Genomic DNA, 18,148 nt, shown 5'->3' with positions numbered 1-18,148 from the left:
TAAATAGTATATGGAATGGAACAGCCATAATTATCAATTGAGATCAATTGATAATCTTACAAGAGCTCCTGAAGGAAGCACTAAACATGGAAAGGAAAAACCAGTAGCAGCCACTGCAAAAATGTGCCAAATTGTAAAGACCATCAATGCTATGAAAAAACTGCATAAAATAATGGGCAAAATAACAAGCTAGCATCACGATGACAGGGTCAAATTCAAACATCACAATATTAACCTAAATGTAAATGGGCTAAATGCCCCAATTAAAAGACAGAGACTGGCAAATTGGATAAAGAGTCAAGACCCGTCAGTGTGCTGTATTCAGGAGACCCATGTCACATACAAAGACATACATAGGCTCAAAATAAAGGGATGGAGGAAAAACTACCAAACAAATAGAAAGAAAAAGAAAAAGCAGGGGTTGCAATCCTGGTCTCTAATAAAAGAAACTTTAAACCAACAAAGATCAAACAAGGATCAAAAGAGACAAAGAAGGCCATTACATAATGGTAAAGGGATCAATTCAACAAGAAGAGCTAACTCTCCTAAATATATATGCACCCAATGCAGGAGCACCCAGATTCATAAACCATGTTCTTAGAGACCTACAAAGAGACTTAAGACTCCCACACAATAATAATGGCAGACTTTAACACCCCACTTTCAATATTAGACAGATCAACGAGAGAGAAAATTGACAAGGATATCCAGGACTTGAACTCAGCTCTGGACCAAGCAGACCTAATAGACATCTACAGAACTCTACACCCCAAATCAACAGAATATACATTTTTCTCAGTACCACATCACACTTACTCTAAAATTGGAAGTAAAATACTCCTCAGCAAATGAAAAAGAACAGAAATCACAACAAACTGTGTCTCAGACCACAGTGCAAACAAATTAGAACTCAGGATTAAGAAACGTACTCAAAATCACACAACTGCATGGAAACTGAATAACCTACTCCTGAATGACTACTGGATAAATAACAAAATTAAGGCAGAAATAAGTAAGTTATTTGAAACCAATGAGAACAAAGACACAACATACCAGAATCTCTGGGACACATTTAAAGCAATGTGTAGAAGGAAATTTACAGCACTAAATGCCAATGAGAGAAAGCAGGAAAGATCTAAAATCGACACCCTAACATCACAATTAAAACAACTAGAGAAGGAGAAGAGCAAACAACTTCAAAAACTAGCAGAAGGCAAGAAATAACTAAGATCAGAGCAGAACTGAAGGAGATACAGACCCAAAATCCCTTCAAAAAATCAATGAATCCAGGAGTGGGTTTTTTGAAAAGATCAACAAAATAGATAGATAGACTCCTAAAAAGATTAAGAAGAAAAGAGAGGAGAATCAAAGAGATCCAATAAAAAATGATGAAGGGGATACCACCACTGATCCCACAGAAATACAAACTACCATCAGAGAATACTATAAGCACCTCTACACAAATAAACTAGAAAATCTAGAAGAAATGGATATATTCCTGGACACATAAACCCTCCCAAGACTAACCCAGGAAGAAGTTGAATCTCTGAATAGACTAATACCAGGTTTTGAAATTGAGGCAATAATTAATAGCCTACCAACCAAAAAAAAAGTCCAGGACCAGACGGATTCACACCCAGATTCTACCAGAAGTACAAAGAGGAGCTGGTACCATTCCTTCTGAAACTATTCCAATCAACAGGAAAAGAGGGAATCCTCCCTCATTTTATAAGGCCAGCATCATCCTGATACCAAAGCCTGGCAGAGACACAACAACAAAAAAAGAGGATTTTAGGCAAATATCCCTGATGAACACCAATGCAAAAATCCTCCATGAAATACTAGCAAACCAAATCCAACAGCACATCAAATAGCTTATCCACCACGATCAAGTTAGCTTCTTCCCTGGGATGCAAGCCTGGTTCAATATACACAAATCAATCAAGGTAATCCATTACATAAACAGAACCAATGACAAAACCCACGATTACCTAAATAGATGCAGAAAAGGCCTTTGACAAAATTCAACAGCCCTTCATGCTAAAAACTCTCAATAAAATAGGTATTGATGGAATGTATCTCAAAATACGAAGAGCTATTTATGACAAACCCATAGCCAATATCATATTGAATGGTCAAAAACTGGAAGCATTCCCTTTGAAAACTGGCACAAGACAAGGATGCCCTCACTCACCACTCCTATTCACCATAGTATTCAAAGTTCTGGTCAGGTCAATCAGGCAAGGGAAAGAAACAAAGGGTATTCAATTAGGAAAAGTGGAAGTCAAATTGTTTGTTTGCAGATGACATGACTGTATATTTAGAAAACCCCATCGTCTCAACCTAAAATCCCCTTAAGCTGATAAGCAACTTCAGCAAAGTCTCAGGATGCAAAATCAATGTTCAAAAATCACAAGCATCCCTATACACCAGGAACAGACAAACAGAGAGCAAAATGATGCATTAATTCCCATTCACAATTACTGCAAAGACAATAAAATACCTAGGAATCCAACTTAAAGGGATGTGAAGGACCTCTTCAAGGAGAACTACAAACCACTGCTCAACGAAATAAAAGAGGACACAAACAAATGGAAGAATATTCCATGCTCATAGATAGGAAGAATCAATATCGTGAAAATGACCATAGTGCCCAAGGTAATTTATAGATTCAATGCTATCCCCATCAAGCTACCACTGACTTTCTTCACAGAATTGGAAAAAAACTACTTTAAATTTCATATGGAACCATACACACATGTACACACATAAACACAAATATACACAGTAATTGTAAACAGTGTGGTAATTTCTTTAAATTTTGTTAAAATACCTCCTGAGAAAAATGAAGAAAACTGGGGGAGAGAATCTCAGAGCTTGAAGACTATCTTTATGAAATAAGACAGGCAGAAAACAATAGAGATAAAAGAATAAAAAAGAGTAAACAAAACCTCCAAGAAATATGGGATTACGTAAAGAGATAGAACCTATGACTGATTGGGGTACCTCAAAGAGATGCGGAGAATGGAATCAAGTTGGAAAACATACTTCAGGATATCATCCAGGAGAACTTCCCTAACCTAGCAAGACAGGCCAACATTTAAATTCAAGAAATTCAGAGAACTTCAGTAGGATACTCCATTAGAAGATCAATCCCAGGACACATAATGATCAGATTCTCCAAGGTTGAAATGAAAGAAAAAATGTTAAGGACAGCCAGAGAGAAAGTCCAGGTCATCTACAAAGGGAACGCCACAAGACTAACAGTGGACCTCTCAGTGGAAACCCTACAAGCCAGAAGAGATTGGGGCCAGTATTCACATTCTTGAAGAAAATAATTTCCAGCCTAGAACTTCATGTCTGGTCAAACTAAGCTTCATAAGCGAAAGAGAAATAAGATCCTTTACAAACAAGCAAATCCTGAGGGAATTTGTCACCCTTGGGCCTGGCTTATAAGAGCTCCTGAAAGCAGCAGTGAAAATTGAAAGAAAAAATTTTTACCAGTCACTACAAAAACACACTGAAATACACAGACAAGTAACACTATGAAGCAACCACATACACAATTCTGCAAAATGACCAGCTAGCATCATGATGACAGGATCAAATTCACACATAACAATACTAACCTTAAATGTAAATGGGCTTAATGCCTCAATTAAAAGACACGGAAAGGCAAGCTGGATAAAGGGCCAAGACCCATCACTATGCCGTCTTGAAAAGAGCCATCTCACATGCAAAGACACACAGGCTCAAAATAAAGGGATGGAGGAAAATTTACCAAGCAAATAGAAATCAGAGAGAAGAAGGGGTTGCAATCCTAGTCTCTGACAAAACAGACTTTAAACCAAAAAGATCAGAAAAGACAAAGAAGGGCATTACATAATGGTAAAGGGTTCAATTAAGCAAGAAGAGCTAACTATACTAAAATATATATGCACCCAATACAGGAGCACCCAGATTCATAAAGCAAAGAGTCACAAAGAGACTTCGACTCCCACACAATAATAGTGGAAGACTTTAATACCTCACTGACAATATTAGACAGATCACTGAGACAGAATTCTAACAAAGATATTCAGGACCTGAACTCAGCTCTGGATCAAGCAGACCTGATAGATACCTACAGAGCTCTCCACCCCAAAACAACAGAGTATACATTCTTTTCAGTACCACCTGGCACGTTAAAATTGATCGCGTAATCAGAAGTAAAACACTCCTCAGCAAATGCAGAAGAACTAAAATCATAACAGTCTCTTAGATGGCAGCACAAGCAAATTAGAACTCAAGATTAAGAAATTCACTCAAAGCCACACCATCAAATGGAAATTGAACAACCTGCTCTTGAATGACTCCTGGATAAACAACAAAATTAAGACGGAAGTCAAGAAATTCCTTGAAACCAATGAGAACAAAGATACAGTGTACCAGAATCTCTGGGCCACAACTAAAGCAGTGTTAAGAGAGAAATTTATAGCACTAAATGCCCACATCAGAAAGTGGGAAAGATCTAAAACTGACACCCTAACATCACAATTAAAAGAGCTGGAAAGGCAAGAGTAAACAAATTCAAAAGGAGCAAAAGAAAACATATAACTAAGATCAGAGCAGAACTGAAGGAGATGCAGAAATAAAAACTCTCCAAAAAATCAATGAATCCAGGAGCTGGTGTTTTGAAAAAAGTAACAAAATCAACAGACCACTAGCTAGACTAATAAAGAAAAAATGAGAGAAGAATCAAATAGACACAATCAAAAATGGTAAACTCCACAGAAATACAAACTACCATCAGAGAATACTATAAACACCTCTATGCACATAAACTAGAAAATCTAGAAGAAATGAACAAATTCCTGAACAGGTACACCTTCCCAAGACTAACTCAGGAAGAAGTTGAAGTCCAGAATAGACCAATAACAAGTTCTGAAATTGAGGCAGTAATTAATAGCCTACTGATCAAAAAAGGCCCAAGACCAGGTGGATTCACAGCTGAATTCTACCAGATGTACAAAGAGGAGCTTGCTAACATTCCTTCTAAAACTATTCCAAACAAATGAAAAGGGGAAATTCTTTCCTAAGTCATTTTATGAAGCGAGCATCATCCTGATACCAAAAACTGGGAAGAGACACAACAAAAAAAGAAAACTCCAGACCAACATCCCTGAGGAACATCAATGCAAAAATCCTCAATAAAATACCGGCAAACCGATTCCAGCAGCACATCAAACAGCTTATCCACCACCAAGTCAGCTTCATCCCAAGGACACAAGGCTGGTTCAACATTTGCAAATCAATGAACACAATACATCACATAACCAAAACCAAAGACAAAAACCACATGATTATCTTCACAGATGCAGAAAAGGCTTTTGATAAAATTCAACATCCCTTTATGTTAAAAACTCTCAATAGACTAGGTATTGGTGAAACATATCTCAAAATAATAAGAGCTATTTATGACAAACCCATAGCCAATATATTGAATAGGCAGAAATGATTAGGTAGGCATAATACTATTGCACCCTTACTACAGTGTAGTATAAACATAACTTTTATATGCAAAAGTTCTTTTATATGCAAAACACTTCGTCTGACTTGCTTTATGGCAGTGGCCTGGAACTGAATCCACAATATCTGAGGTATGCCACTATTTGAACTGAATACAATTGGTAGCTTATACTTTCCGTTTTTACTTCTTCAGCAATCAATACACCAAAAACAAATTTTGCTGTATTTAAAGTACAGCAAGGTAATTATTATCTTCAAAGAGCCCCTAATTTAGTTGAGAACAGAATACCTATAAAATGTAAAAACAATGCTGGTAAAGACAAATGGCATAATAACGGAATAGGTCGAATGTTTAAGAAGTGCACAAAAATTAAAATCACTCTATATTTAAAAGAATTGGAAAAAGCATCAGGAATGGTATCTTATTTTAACAAAATTTGTAAAATTCAAAAGGCTGACAGAAGTGATGGGCTCTGGGTATATGGAACAGGCTGAGAAAGAGTGGAGTGTAGAAATCTCCCAGATAATTGAGAAATACTTTTATGACTTGTATGCCTGAGAGGACATGGCAAACGCAGTGCAATGTTAAGACTATAGATTTGGAGTTGTTTCTAGCCTCCACTCCTGGTTATTTCCTACTGATTAGCTGTGTGGCATTAATGAAGTCACTTAACATCCCTCAAATGGAGTTTTCCCATAGATGGAACGGGACTAGTAATACAATTGATTTACAGCTATTAAGATAGAATATTTTGTTAGTGGAAGAAAGAGATGGATAGATAAAAAGATGAGATAACTCTGGGGAAAGAAATCAGGTCTTTTAGAGATGTACATTAGGGATTTAGAACTTCCTGCCATAAGCATGTAAAATTTAACTTGGATTACATGAACTGGTTAATGTACATGATACAATTAATTAATTAAATTCAGAAGAATTATTAATTTATGCTTACTAGGTTACCTATGACAATGAACTTTCTGACACTGAAAACTCCAAGGTAAGTAATAGCTACAATATATTTCCCTATATAGTTGATATTTTACTAGATTCTACATGCTACTAGAACATTCAAGTAAACATAGTAGTCAAGATAGAGCAATGAGAATATTTCAAAATCTAACTTCCCTTAATAAAATTAATTTAATGTGATGTTAATATATTTTATACAATTAACATCATATAACAAATTTTATAATAAAATGTGCTTTATTATGACAAAACTATTCTTCCTTGACTGGATTTACAAATAGCTGACAGCAGTTACTTGCCCTTGACTTTTGTGGAGACCACAATCTGCTGGTTTACATTATTAATTTGTTTAGAGACTCATTTTCCTAATTAACTGAACTGAGGCAAAACTTCCCAAGTTCCAGAAATTAGTGATATTTTATTCACTGAGTATTCCACGTAAAAAGGGAATTTTTGCTAGGATTTAGATAATTGTCTTAATTTGTTTCATAGCTTTCTACTTACCATCATTAGAGTTTAAGAGAGGTAGTTAGGAACCAGGTGTGTATTCTAACAGGCAGAGGTCATCAGTTGAATATATTTATAGCTGATTCAACCTATGTTAAGTGCCTCCTCCTCGGTAAAATATGTGCACATGATTGCACTGTTGAAGGTGCATTATCAATAAAGATACCATGAAAATGCAAATCAATTCATAAAACACTCAAACTTTTTCTGAAGAATAGCTTTTTCTGTGTTTTTCTCTCAATGATAATGTTAGCTTTAAAAAGACACACTGAGCTGCCCCAATGCTTCCTCTCTTTGTAAGCTGTATCTTGGTAAGTATTCAGAACAAAAAATAAGTATCCAAATTTTTTAAACTTCATTGTAGTAAAAGCTAAGACATAAATACACACACACTAGCCTAGGCCTACACTGGGTCAGGATCATCAATATCAGTCTCCCATCTCCACATCTTGTCCCACTGGAAGATCTTCTGAAGCAATACCACACATGGAGCTGTCATCTCCCATGGCAACAACGTCTTCTTCTGAAATATCTCCTGAAGGACCTGCCTCAGGCTGTTTTACAGTCAACTTTTTTTCTTTTTAATATAAGTAGAAGGAATGCATTCTTTAAAAATGCCCAAAACCATAGTATACTAAATACATAAACCAGTAACATCGTTGTTCATTATCATTATCAACTTTTATGTACTATGTGTAATTACATGTGCTATACTTTTTTATTTTTATTTTTATTTTTTGAGACTGAATCTTGCTCTGTCGCCAAGTCTGGAGTGCAGTGGCCTGATCTCAGCTCACTACAAGCTCCACCTTCCGGGTTCATGCCATTCTCCTGCCTCAGCCTCACAAATAGCAGGGACTACAGGGGCCTGCCACCACCCCTGGCTAATTTTTTCTATTTTTAGTAGAGACGGGGTTTCACTGTGTTAGCCAGGATGGTCTGGATCTCCTGACCTCGTGATCTGCCCGCCTCGGCCTCCCAAATTGCTTGGATTACAGGTGAGTCACCACGCCTGGCCTGTATGTGTTATACTTTTACAGAAAGAGGAGCTCTCGGTAGGTTTGTTTATGCCATCATCACCACAAACACGTGAGTACTGCATTGCATTACAAGGTTAAGATGGCTATGCTGTCACCAGGCAATGAGAATTTTTCAGTTTCATTATAATTTTATAGGACTACCCTGATACATGCAGGCCATGGCTGGCAAAATGTTGTTATGCAGTGCATGACTATATTACATTGGAAGAGAGACAGAATATGCTGACACTCCCACCTGGTTCATGCGCCAGCAGGAGGAGGTCGCCCTCCAGAGACTGCAAGAGAAGGGGTAGAACTCCTCATTGCCCTGGCTGTTCCTCCACCATTTCCACCGAGACTGTGGTACAGCACCCGAAGCTTCCAACCCAGCCCAGTCCTGGCCGGGCAGGCCCCTCAGCGCTCCTACTCCCTCTTTCCGGCCCCCAGACTTGCTGCTGCTGCCACCACTAGCGTGGATGTCAGTACAACCATTGCTGCTGTTGCCCTCAATGCACCGGCCCACCCTGCAAAGCTCCTACTACCTGGCCACGCCGCAGCCCTGCCCCTGCCATGGCCGCAGCTGGCCGTCCTCTTACCGTTTTGGCGCGCTGCAGTCTCCGTAGCTGCCACCAACCGCAGCGAGGGGAGCGGCAGCCCCAGGCCATCTGCAAGTTGCCAGCATGTAACTCCTCCTCCTCCTGGCATGGAACAGCTGGGCAGGCAAAACCAAAATGCCTAGAGGAGCACGCAAAGTGATAGCGTTAGAGCCTCACCCTGTCATCCTGGCCACTGGGTGGCAGGGGCTGGTCTCAGTGAAGGCACTCACATCCACCCTCCGAAGTCCCGCCTGTCCTTTTGGCCCAAGCGGACCAGGAACTGGGGCGTGGAGTGGAGACGGGTAACACCACATTGCCTGGCTCCAATCCACAGGAACCGCTGGGCGCACCAGGGCTGCGCTCCTTGGGAAGCAGAACCAGCAGGAACTCACACCCAGCCAGCCCTCCCACCCAAGCGCCGGTTCCCGATCCTGATGCCTCCACCCACAGAGCCCTGTCCTCCCGTGGTGTCCGCTACTCCGTGTCTGTCGTTCCTACGGGTCCCAGGTGATCTCTGCAACACAGAGAGAAAGGTCGTGGCCCCGGGAACCACAGCGGGTGTTAGGGCCTATGCCCTGCTCAGGATTCCTGCGGAAACGCTGCGTGCTTGCTGCACTGGAGCAGGAGCAGGAGGAGATCGCCCTCTAGAGTCTGGAGTCCAGGGAGAGGAGGAAAGCTCCTTCCTTGGAGACCACTGCTGTTGCTGCAACCTCTGCCACCACTGGCACGACAGGCCCTGATAGCGCCCCTAACTCGCTGCCTGCTCTTGGCCGCGGGACAGTGCCCCTAACACCGCCCCTCGCCGCTGCCAGGTAGAACCCAATAGCGCCCCCAACCTGCCCCTACCTCGGACATCGCAGCACCAGAACAATTCCCCATCCTGCCCCCTGCCGTGGGCCATGCAGCCACTGAGAGGACCCCTAACCCACTGCAGGCAGTGACGCTCCAGGCAGAGCACAGCAACCTCCTCCCCGCCGTGAATAGTGCAGCCACGGATCCTTAAGATCCGCAACCCCCTCCCCACGAAGTGTAGTGCAGCCCCACATAGCAGACAGCACCCACCAACTATCCTGCAGCCAGGGGGAATAATGCCCTGGATAGCGCACCCCACCCTCATCCCGCCGTGGGCATTGTAGACCCCGTCAGCACCCCTAAGCGGTATGCCGCTGCCAGAAATATCGTCCTCGATAGCGCACCAAACCCGGCCCCCACCACAAACAGTGCAGCAGCTGATAGAGCCCCTAACTCGCCCCCACTGACCGCAAAGCAGCCCCCGAACGGTGCCCACAACCCACCCTACCACCCCGCCTGCCACCGGCCAGGTATCGCCCCCAAACTGCCCCTTGCTGCGGGGAGTGTATCTCCCAATAGCACACCCAACCCACCCTCTATCATGGACAGTGTGGCCCCGATAGCGCCTGAAACCACACCCTCCAAGCACCTATCTGCACCCCTCACTCCCCTGCCCCACCACCAGCAGTGTAGCACAGGATACTGCCTCTAACCTATTCCCCTGCCACGGGCATTGCAACCCCACATGGTGCCCCCAACAAGCCCCCCGCCACGGGCAGAGCAGTCCTGGAGAGCATCCCCACTCCGCTGTGGGCAATGAAGCCCGAGCAGTCAGGACCCGACCAGTCCTCCCACCCCCACGCCGCCGGCAGAGTAACCACAATAGCGGCCCCAACCCGGCCCCTGTCGGGGGCAGTGCAGCACCCAATAGCGCCCCCAACCAGCCCTACTGCGGCCAGCAATACAGCCAAGATAGTGACTCCAATCCGCCCCTCCACACTGCCACCCCGCCCACACCCCCCTCTACGTCCCCCTGCTGCTGAGAGAAGCGAAGTCCTGACAGCACACCTGAAACTAGTGACGCCCGGAATAACACTCTAGCACGCCAAAATAGTGACATTCCAATAACACCGCAACCAGTCCCCGCTGTGGGCAGCCCCGGAGAGCGCACCTACCCCATCGCCTTTCTACGCTCCGGCCAGCTGCAGTGTCCATCGCTGCCACCAACCACAGTAAGGCGACCCAGGGAGGTGAGGGTCAGCGAGGCCAGCCGCAATCCCACAGGCTGTAGCCTCCAGCCTGTGGTAGGTGCCTCCTCCTCCTTCCCTTCCTGTAGCCAGGCATGCAGCAGCTCTCACCACCAGCTGCCTCTCTCCATTGCCGCCACACACCAAGCAGAGGCAAGCCCTGGCTCCACAGGCTCCAGCTTTCAGTGTGAGGGGGCAGAACCGGCTTCTGCCTGCTCTAAACTGCAAGTCACAGAAACGCAGGGACTAACACAGCAGAACCCACAATGACGTGACTCCCATTAGTGTGCCTTATATACTGAGGTTGTGCAGGCCAGGTTCCTGGACTTCATGTTCTGATTGGATGAGAGAAAACTGCTGTGCCTACTCTGATTGGACGTTATTTTCATGTTCTGATTGGATGAGAGCAAGTCGTAGACTAACCAATCAGAATGTGAAAATAAAGTCCAATCAGAGTAGGCCTAGGCTTTTCCTCTCATCCAATCAGAACATGTAGTTTATAATCCGGTATATAAAGACTGTTAAGTGGGCCAGTCTCCCTATACCAGCCTTGTCTGTGTCTGACTTCATAGCTGCTTCGTTCCCAGTTTGGAGTAGGAGGTGCTGGCTGCCGCAGGCTGGAGGCTGGAGGCTGTGGGGCTGTGGCTGTCCTCGCTGACTCGCCTCGCCGGCTTGCTTTGCTCGCTGCGGTTGATGGCAGCCGCGGACACTGCAGCTGGCCAGAGCATAGAAAGGCGTCAGAGTAAGTGCGCTATCCAGGGCTGCACTGCCCGTGGCCTGGGACGGTTTGGGGGCCCTATCTGAGGTGTCTCCGCCCGCCTTGAGTGGCTAGTTGGGTGTGCTATCTGGGGCTGTGCCGCCAGATAGGTTATGACCATTATTGCTTCTATGCAGTGATAGATTAATCCGATGTGATATAAAGAGTTCAGTGGTGTGTTTGGAATTTTTTATATGGTTGGTGTTGAGCTTGAACGCTTTCTTAATTGATGGCTGCTTTTGGGCCAACTATGGAGAATAGGTTTTTTACTCTGTATACAAGGTTTTTTCCTGATGTCTGAAGAGCTGTCCCTCTTTAGACTAGCAATTAAGTTTACAGGGGGATTGAGTAGTTCTGTATGTAAACTTAAGGTTGAACTAAGATTCTGTCTTGGGTAACCAGCTATCACCAGGCTCGGTAGGCTTGTCACCTCTACCCATAAATCTTCCCACTATTTTGCTGCATAGACGGGTGCGCTCTTTCAGCTGTTTTTGGGTAGCTCGTCTGGTTTCGGGGAATTGAGCTTTAGTTCTCTTTGCGAAATTGTTTCTAGTTAATTCATGATGCAGAAGGTATAGGGGTGAGTTCTTGCTATTTTGTGCTTGTTTGATGTTTTTCGCTTTCCCATACGGTACTGTATCTGTAGCGCCAGGATAGAATTTCTATTACCTATACTTTTGGATTGGTAAATGGTTTAGTGTAAATTAGTTTGGTATTAGTTTTGATTGGGTTTGGAGCTAGTGTTAGCTCAAGGCAATCAAATGGTATTGAGATCTTCCGGGTGTAAGCCAGATGCTTTATATTAAGCTATGCTTTGATTTATCCAAGTGCACCTTCCAGTACACTTACCGTGTTATGACTTATCTCCTCTATATAAATATTGGGGTGTTTAGTTAAGTTAGTCCTTAAATATACTTGAGGAGAGTGACGGGTGGAGTGTACGTGCTTTATGGCCTGGTTCAATTAAGCACTCTGTTCTTAATTGACTGCTAAATCCTCCTTGGACTCTTAGGTTTCATAAGAGTTATCGTGGGGTTTTCTGCAGTAGAAAATGTAGCCCATTTTTTACCATCTCATAGGCTACACCTTGACCTAACGTTCTTGCGGGGACGGTTATGCTAACTTTGGGGCCTTATCAGGGTTTGCTGAAGATGGCGGTATATAGGCTGAGCAAGAGATGGTGAGGTGGATCGGGGTTTATCGATTATGGAACAGGCTCCTCTAGAGGGATGTGAAGCACCGCCAAGTCCTTTGAGTTTCAAGCTGTTGCTTGTAGTCTTCTGGCGAGTAGTTTTGTTACTTTAATTATTGAGGTTTAGGGCTAAGCATAGTGGGGTCTCTAATCCCAGTTTGAGTCTTAGCTATTGTGTGTTCAGAAATTTTAAAGCCACTTTCGTAGTTTATTTTACATCAGCTAAGGTTTTACAATGTAGATGGAGTTTAGCTTTATTCGATTAGATCTTAAACACCCTTTACGCCGGTCTCTATTAGCTTGGGTTAATCGTATGGCCGCGGTGGCTGGCACGAAGTTAACCAACCCTAATTGTAGCATAGCTTAGTTAAACTTTCATTGATTGCTAAAGGTTTGTCATTGCTGTCTCCCGTGGGGGTGTGGCTGAGCAAAGTGTTTTGAGCTGCATTGTGCGTCCTTGATACTTACTCCATATGATCGTTGTGATTTATAGGGTGTCCTCACTGGGGCGGAGATGCTTGCATGTGTAATCTTGCGAAGAGTTAATACAAAGGCTAGGACCAAACCTATTTGTTTACAGGGTATGTAAGTCCGTATAGACATTTTCAGCGTCTTGCTTTAGGTGGATTAAGCTACATAAACAGGAAAAAAGTATAGTTGTGAGGTTTTGTCTTTGGGGTTGTGGTATAAGGATACAGATTTAGTAGTGAGTAAAAGCGTGGGAACGAGAAAGCAGGGAGAAGATGGAAATTGGTGTTAAGAGTGGTAAGGTGAAGTAATTTTATATTAGTTGAGGGAATAGCAGTTGAAGTTGTGCATAGCTAAAAGATGAGAACGTAAGCTCTGGCTGGGCGAATGGAAGGCTTTTGTTTTTGGGGTTTGGCAAAAGCGAGTTTTTAAGGGGAGAAGTCAGAGATGGGGGTTGTTAAAAGTTTCTTGTGTTTTTGTAGTGTAATTAGGAATGGGCTGTAAAACAGTTATTAATATGTCTTACAAGCATGAATTAAATAACACCTTGTAGGAATCATGTGGGGCTAGGATATTGAACGTAGGTGCGATCGATAATGGCATGAACTAGGAATCAAAGACAGGCGCTGTGGTGGGACCGGCTTTCTGCGATGGGGTTGCGTGCAGACCAGAGATAAAAAATACCAAATGCATGGAGAGCTCCCGTGACTGGTTAATAGGGTGATAGACCCGTGATCCATCGAGATGTCTTATTTAAGGGGAACGTGTGGGCGATCTTGATTGTATGGCCCTGCGGTAAGAACCAGATGCCAGATACAGTTCATTATAGCTACCCCCACGGTTTATGGGCCCGGAGAGAGGAGAGTAGCACTCTTGTGCGGGATATTGATTTCACGAAGGATGGTGACCAAAGGACACCTAAGTGAGGGGGGTATCTGTAGTGACGAGGATTTATTTAATCGGATGTGCTATGTCCGGCAAATGATGTGATGTACTGTGTAGGGTAAGTGAATAATTAGGTTGGTTGGTATTCGGGGTGGGGACATTTGGACTTTGAGGCTTAATAGAATGTGTTACAGTTGATTAATTTATGAGAATACTTGCTTGTAAGCATGTTGGGGACTGTTGTTAGTAAATATGTAATGATATGTGTTGTGTACAGTTAATCATATATAGTACTATATAATATTCATGTTGGCTAGCAGTAATGCACGATTTACGTAACAGTGTATGAAAATAATTTAATACTTAAGTTGCATTTAAAGTTTGCCCACCATAGAATACAGAAAGTAGTTCAAATTAGAATGCCGGTTTTGGGTGTTGGTGGTGAAGTTAAGTACTTTCTTTCTGAGTTGCCCTAGGGGAAATTTTGCATTTCCAGTTTACAAGACTGGTGTACTGATCTGTACTACGAGGGCAGGTTCACTTGAGTAAGTTGTTTTCGGTTAGAGAGGCAAGTGGTATTAAGACTGAAATTGTGATAAAGTATATTACGGATGCTACTTGTCCGATAATCATAAAGGGCTGGTTTACTGGTTGGCTTCCGATTCAGGTGAGAGGTAGTAGAATTGTGGTTAGGAGTCAAAATAGGGATTGGCTGAGTGGGCAGAATGCTATACTTTGTTGTTTAGATTTGTGGAGAATGGGTATGATTGCTAAGATAAGGATTGATAGGAGAAGTGGCAACACCCCTCCTAATTTATTGGGAATAGATCGTAAAATTGCATATGCGAATAGGAAATATCACTCTGGTTTAATGTGTAGAGGAGTGTTTAGGGGGTTGGCTGGGATATAGTTATCTGGGTCGCTTAGAAGGTCAGGTGAGAATAGTACTAATGTTATTAAGGCTATAAAGAGGAGGATTCGGCCTAAGATATCTTTGATTGTGTAGTAGGGTTGGAAAGTAATTTTGTCGGAGTGGGTGGAAATTCCGCAGGGGTTATTTGATCCTGTCTCGTGTAGGAATAATAGGTGCAGGGTTGTAAAGGCTGTGATAATAAACGGTAGGATAAAGTGAAGGGTGAAGAATCATGTAAGAGTTGGGTTCTCAATGGAATACCCACCTCAAACTCATTGGACGAGGTTGGTTCCGATGTATGGAACTGCTGATAGTAGGTTTGTAATTACAGTGGCACCTCAGAATGATATTTGGCCTCATGGGTGTATGTAGCCCATGAAGGCTGTTGCTATGGTTATGAGTAGAAGTGCAGTGCCAATGTTTCAGGTTTCTATAAGCAGATAGGAGCCATAATAGAGGCCTCGACCTACATGTAGAGACAGATGAATAATATAGAGGCACAGTTAGCGTGGAGATAGCGAAGGATTCAGCCGTAGTTACGTCTCGGACGATGTGTGCGACTGAGGAGAAGGCAAAGGAAGTGTCTGGTGAATAGTGTGTTGCTAGGAATAAGCCTGTAATAATTTGTAGAATTAGGCAGGTTGCAAGAAGTGAGCTGAAGTTTCATGATATGGAAATGTTGGATGGGGTGGGTAAATCAATAAAGGTGTAGTTAATTATTTTTAAAATCGGGTTAGATTTGCGTGTTGGGATCATGGGTGTTTTTGTAGTTGAAGTACTACGATGGTTTTTCATATCATTGGTCATGGTTGGAGTCCATGTGAGAACAATGGTATATATTTTATTTTTATTAAGTGTCTTATTAGTCATGGGGTTTATGGGATTTTCTTCTGAACCTTCTATTTATGGAGGGTTAGCATTGATTGTTAGTGGTATGGTGGATTGTGTAATTATTTTGAATTATGGGGGGACTTATATGGTTTTAATGATGTTTTTAATTTATTTGGGAGGCATAATTGTTGTTTTTGGTTGTACTACGGCGATGGCTATTGAGGAATACCCTGAAGCATGGGGGTCAGGGTTTGAGGTTTTTGGAAGCTTTCTGATAGGGTTGGCGATGGAGGTGGGTTTAGTTTTATGAGTTTTAGATTTTTATGGGTTGGTAGTGATGGTTAATTTTGATAATATAGGGAATTGGGTAGTTTTTGAGGGGGAGGGATCAGGGTTAGTTCGAGGAGATTCTATTGGTGCAGGTGCTTTATATGATTATGGGCGTTGATTAGTAGTGATTACTGGTTGAACGTTATTTGTTGGTGTGTATATTATTATTGAGATTACTCGTGGTAATAGATTATGTTATTAGGAATAGAGTTAGAATAAGGGGAATAAGAAAAGAGAGGGAGTAAAACTTGATTATACCTTTCTGAGTGGTTGTGATGGTGAAGGTAATAGTGTGGATATGTGAAATTGTTTTGGGCATAGATTTTTCTAGTCAGATTGAGTCCAGTAAGAGGGAAGATAGGTTTTGGCTTATAAGTAGATTTTGGTAGGAGGTCATACGGTGGATTGTAGTGGGATAATAACCTAGTATATTAGAGAATTTAAATACGTGTGATGGTATATTTATTTTAAGTTTGTTGGTTATCAGAGTAAGGTCTAGGGCTACTAGGAAGCCCAAAGCGGTTAGGTACAGGGCTGAGAGTTTTAGGTGGAGGCGCATTGTTGATTGGGGGAGTGAGGTAGGAGAGATGTTACTGGTGATGAGAAATCCTGCTAGCATACTGCCGATTGTGAGACGTTTGATTGGGTTCAGTAGGGTGGGGTTATTCTCGTTAATGTTGATTGAGGTTGGGAAGCGAGGTTGTCCTGTTAGGCTTATGAAGATAGTTCAGGTGCTGTATGCTCTTGTCAGGGATGTGGCAATGAGTGTAATAGATAGGGCTCAGGCGTTGGTATATGACATGTTTGCAGTTTTGATGATAAGGTCTTTGGAGTAGAAGCCTGTGACAAAAGGTATACCTGTGAATGCTAGGTTGCCGATGATTAAGGAGGTTGAAGTAAGGGGTATTATTTTAAATAATCCTCCTATTTTTCGAATATCTTGTTGGTTGTTTAGGTTATGGATAATAGATCCGGAGCTGAATAGATCCGGAGATGAATAGTATAGCTTTGAAGAAAGCATGAGTACAGATATGTAGGAATGCTAGATATGGTTGATTGATCCCAATAGTAACTATTATGAGGCCCAGTTGACTTGAGGTGGAAAAGGCTATGATTTTTTAAATATCATTCTGTGTTAGGGCGCAGACTGCTGTAAATATGGTGGTGATGGCTCCTAGGCATAGTGTGAGGCTTTGGATTAATGTATTATTTTCTATTAGAGGGTGGTAGCGGATGAGAAGGAACACCCCGGCGACAACTATTGTGCTGGAGTGGAGTAAAGCTGAGACTGGGGTTGGGCCTTCTATGGCAGAGGGTAGTCAGGGGTGAAGTCCAAATTGAGTTGATTTTCCTGTTGCTGCCAGGAGAAGACCTATCAGTGGGAGAAGACTTGGGTTGTTGTTTAGAACGAATATTTGTTGAAAGTCTCATGAGTTATAATGTAGGGTAAATCATATTATGCTTAGGATAAAGCCAATATCGCCGACGCGATTGTATAAGACTGCTTGAATGGCTGCTGTGTTGGCTTCTGTTCCAGCGTGCCATCAGCCGATTAGCAGGAATGATATAATTCCCACGCCTTCCCAACCAATGAAAGGTTGGAAGAGGTTATTGGCGATGATTAAAATTAGTATAGTGATGAGAAACGTAAGAAGATATTTAAAGAATTGATTAATATTGGGTCTGAGCTTATAGACCATAGTGAGAATTCTGTAATAGACCAAGTAATTAACAATGCGATTGGGATGAATATCATAGAAAAGTGGTCTAATTTAAAGCTTAGTGTTAATTCTAATGTTTGGATTGTTATTCAGTGTCAGTTTGAAATAATTGCTTCTTGATCCAGGAAAATGTATAGGACTGTGGGAAGGAGGCTGATGATAAAAGTATATATTATAGTTGTTTTTACATAGTGTGGGTATGAGTGCTTTTTATTGGGTTTAATAAAAGTAATAGTAAACGGTAGGATTAGAGTGGTTAGGGTTATTATGGTGATGGAGGTATACATAGTTGTTACTTTTACTTGGAGTTGCACCAATATTTTGGTTCCTAAGACCAATGGATAGCTGTAATCCTTTAAAAGTTGGGAAAGCCGTATTTATTAAAAACGGAGGTATGGATTAGCAGTCCTTG

General features: G+C 42.3%; 1 protein-coding gene across 2 annotated transcripts in view; it reads right to left on the bottom strand.

Moving 5' to 3' along the window:
- Positions 1–11,021, bottom strand: part of LOC139358866 (protein sel-1 homolog 2-like) — an 85,359-nt gene extending 74,338 nt beyond the window's left edge. For both annotated transcript variants that reach the window (XM_071080929.1, XM_071080930.1), the window contains exons 1-2: positions 10,568–11,021; positions 8,601–8,739 (exon numbers count right to left, since the gene is read on the bottom strand). In XM_071080929.1, the coding sequence (XP_070937030.1) occupies positions 8,601–8,709 (109 nt within the window). In that variant the 5' untranslated portion in view covers positions 8,710–8,739; positions 10,568–11,021. The remainder of the gene's footprint in view (positions 1–8,600; positions 8,740–10,567) is intronic.
- Positions 11,022–18,148: the final 7,127 nt, after the last annotated feature.

The sequence above is a fragment of the Macaca nemestrina genome, chromosome 15, assembly GCF_043159975.1.
Source record: "Macaca nemestrina isolate mMacNem1 chromosome 15, mMacNem.hap1, whole genome shotgun sequence".
Taxonomy (NCBI): Eukaryota; Metazoa; Chordata; class Mammalia; order Primates; family Cercopithecidae; genus Macaca; species Macaca nemestrina.
This window is presented reverse-complemented; position numbering and strand designations above follow the sequence as displayed.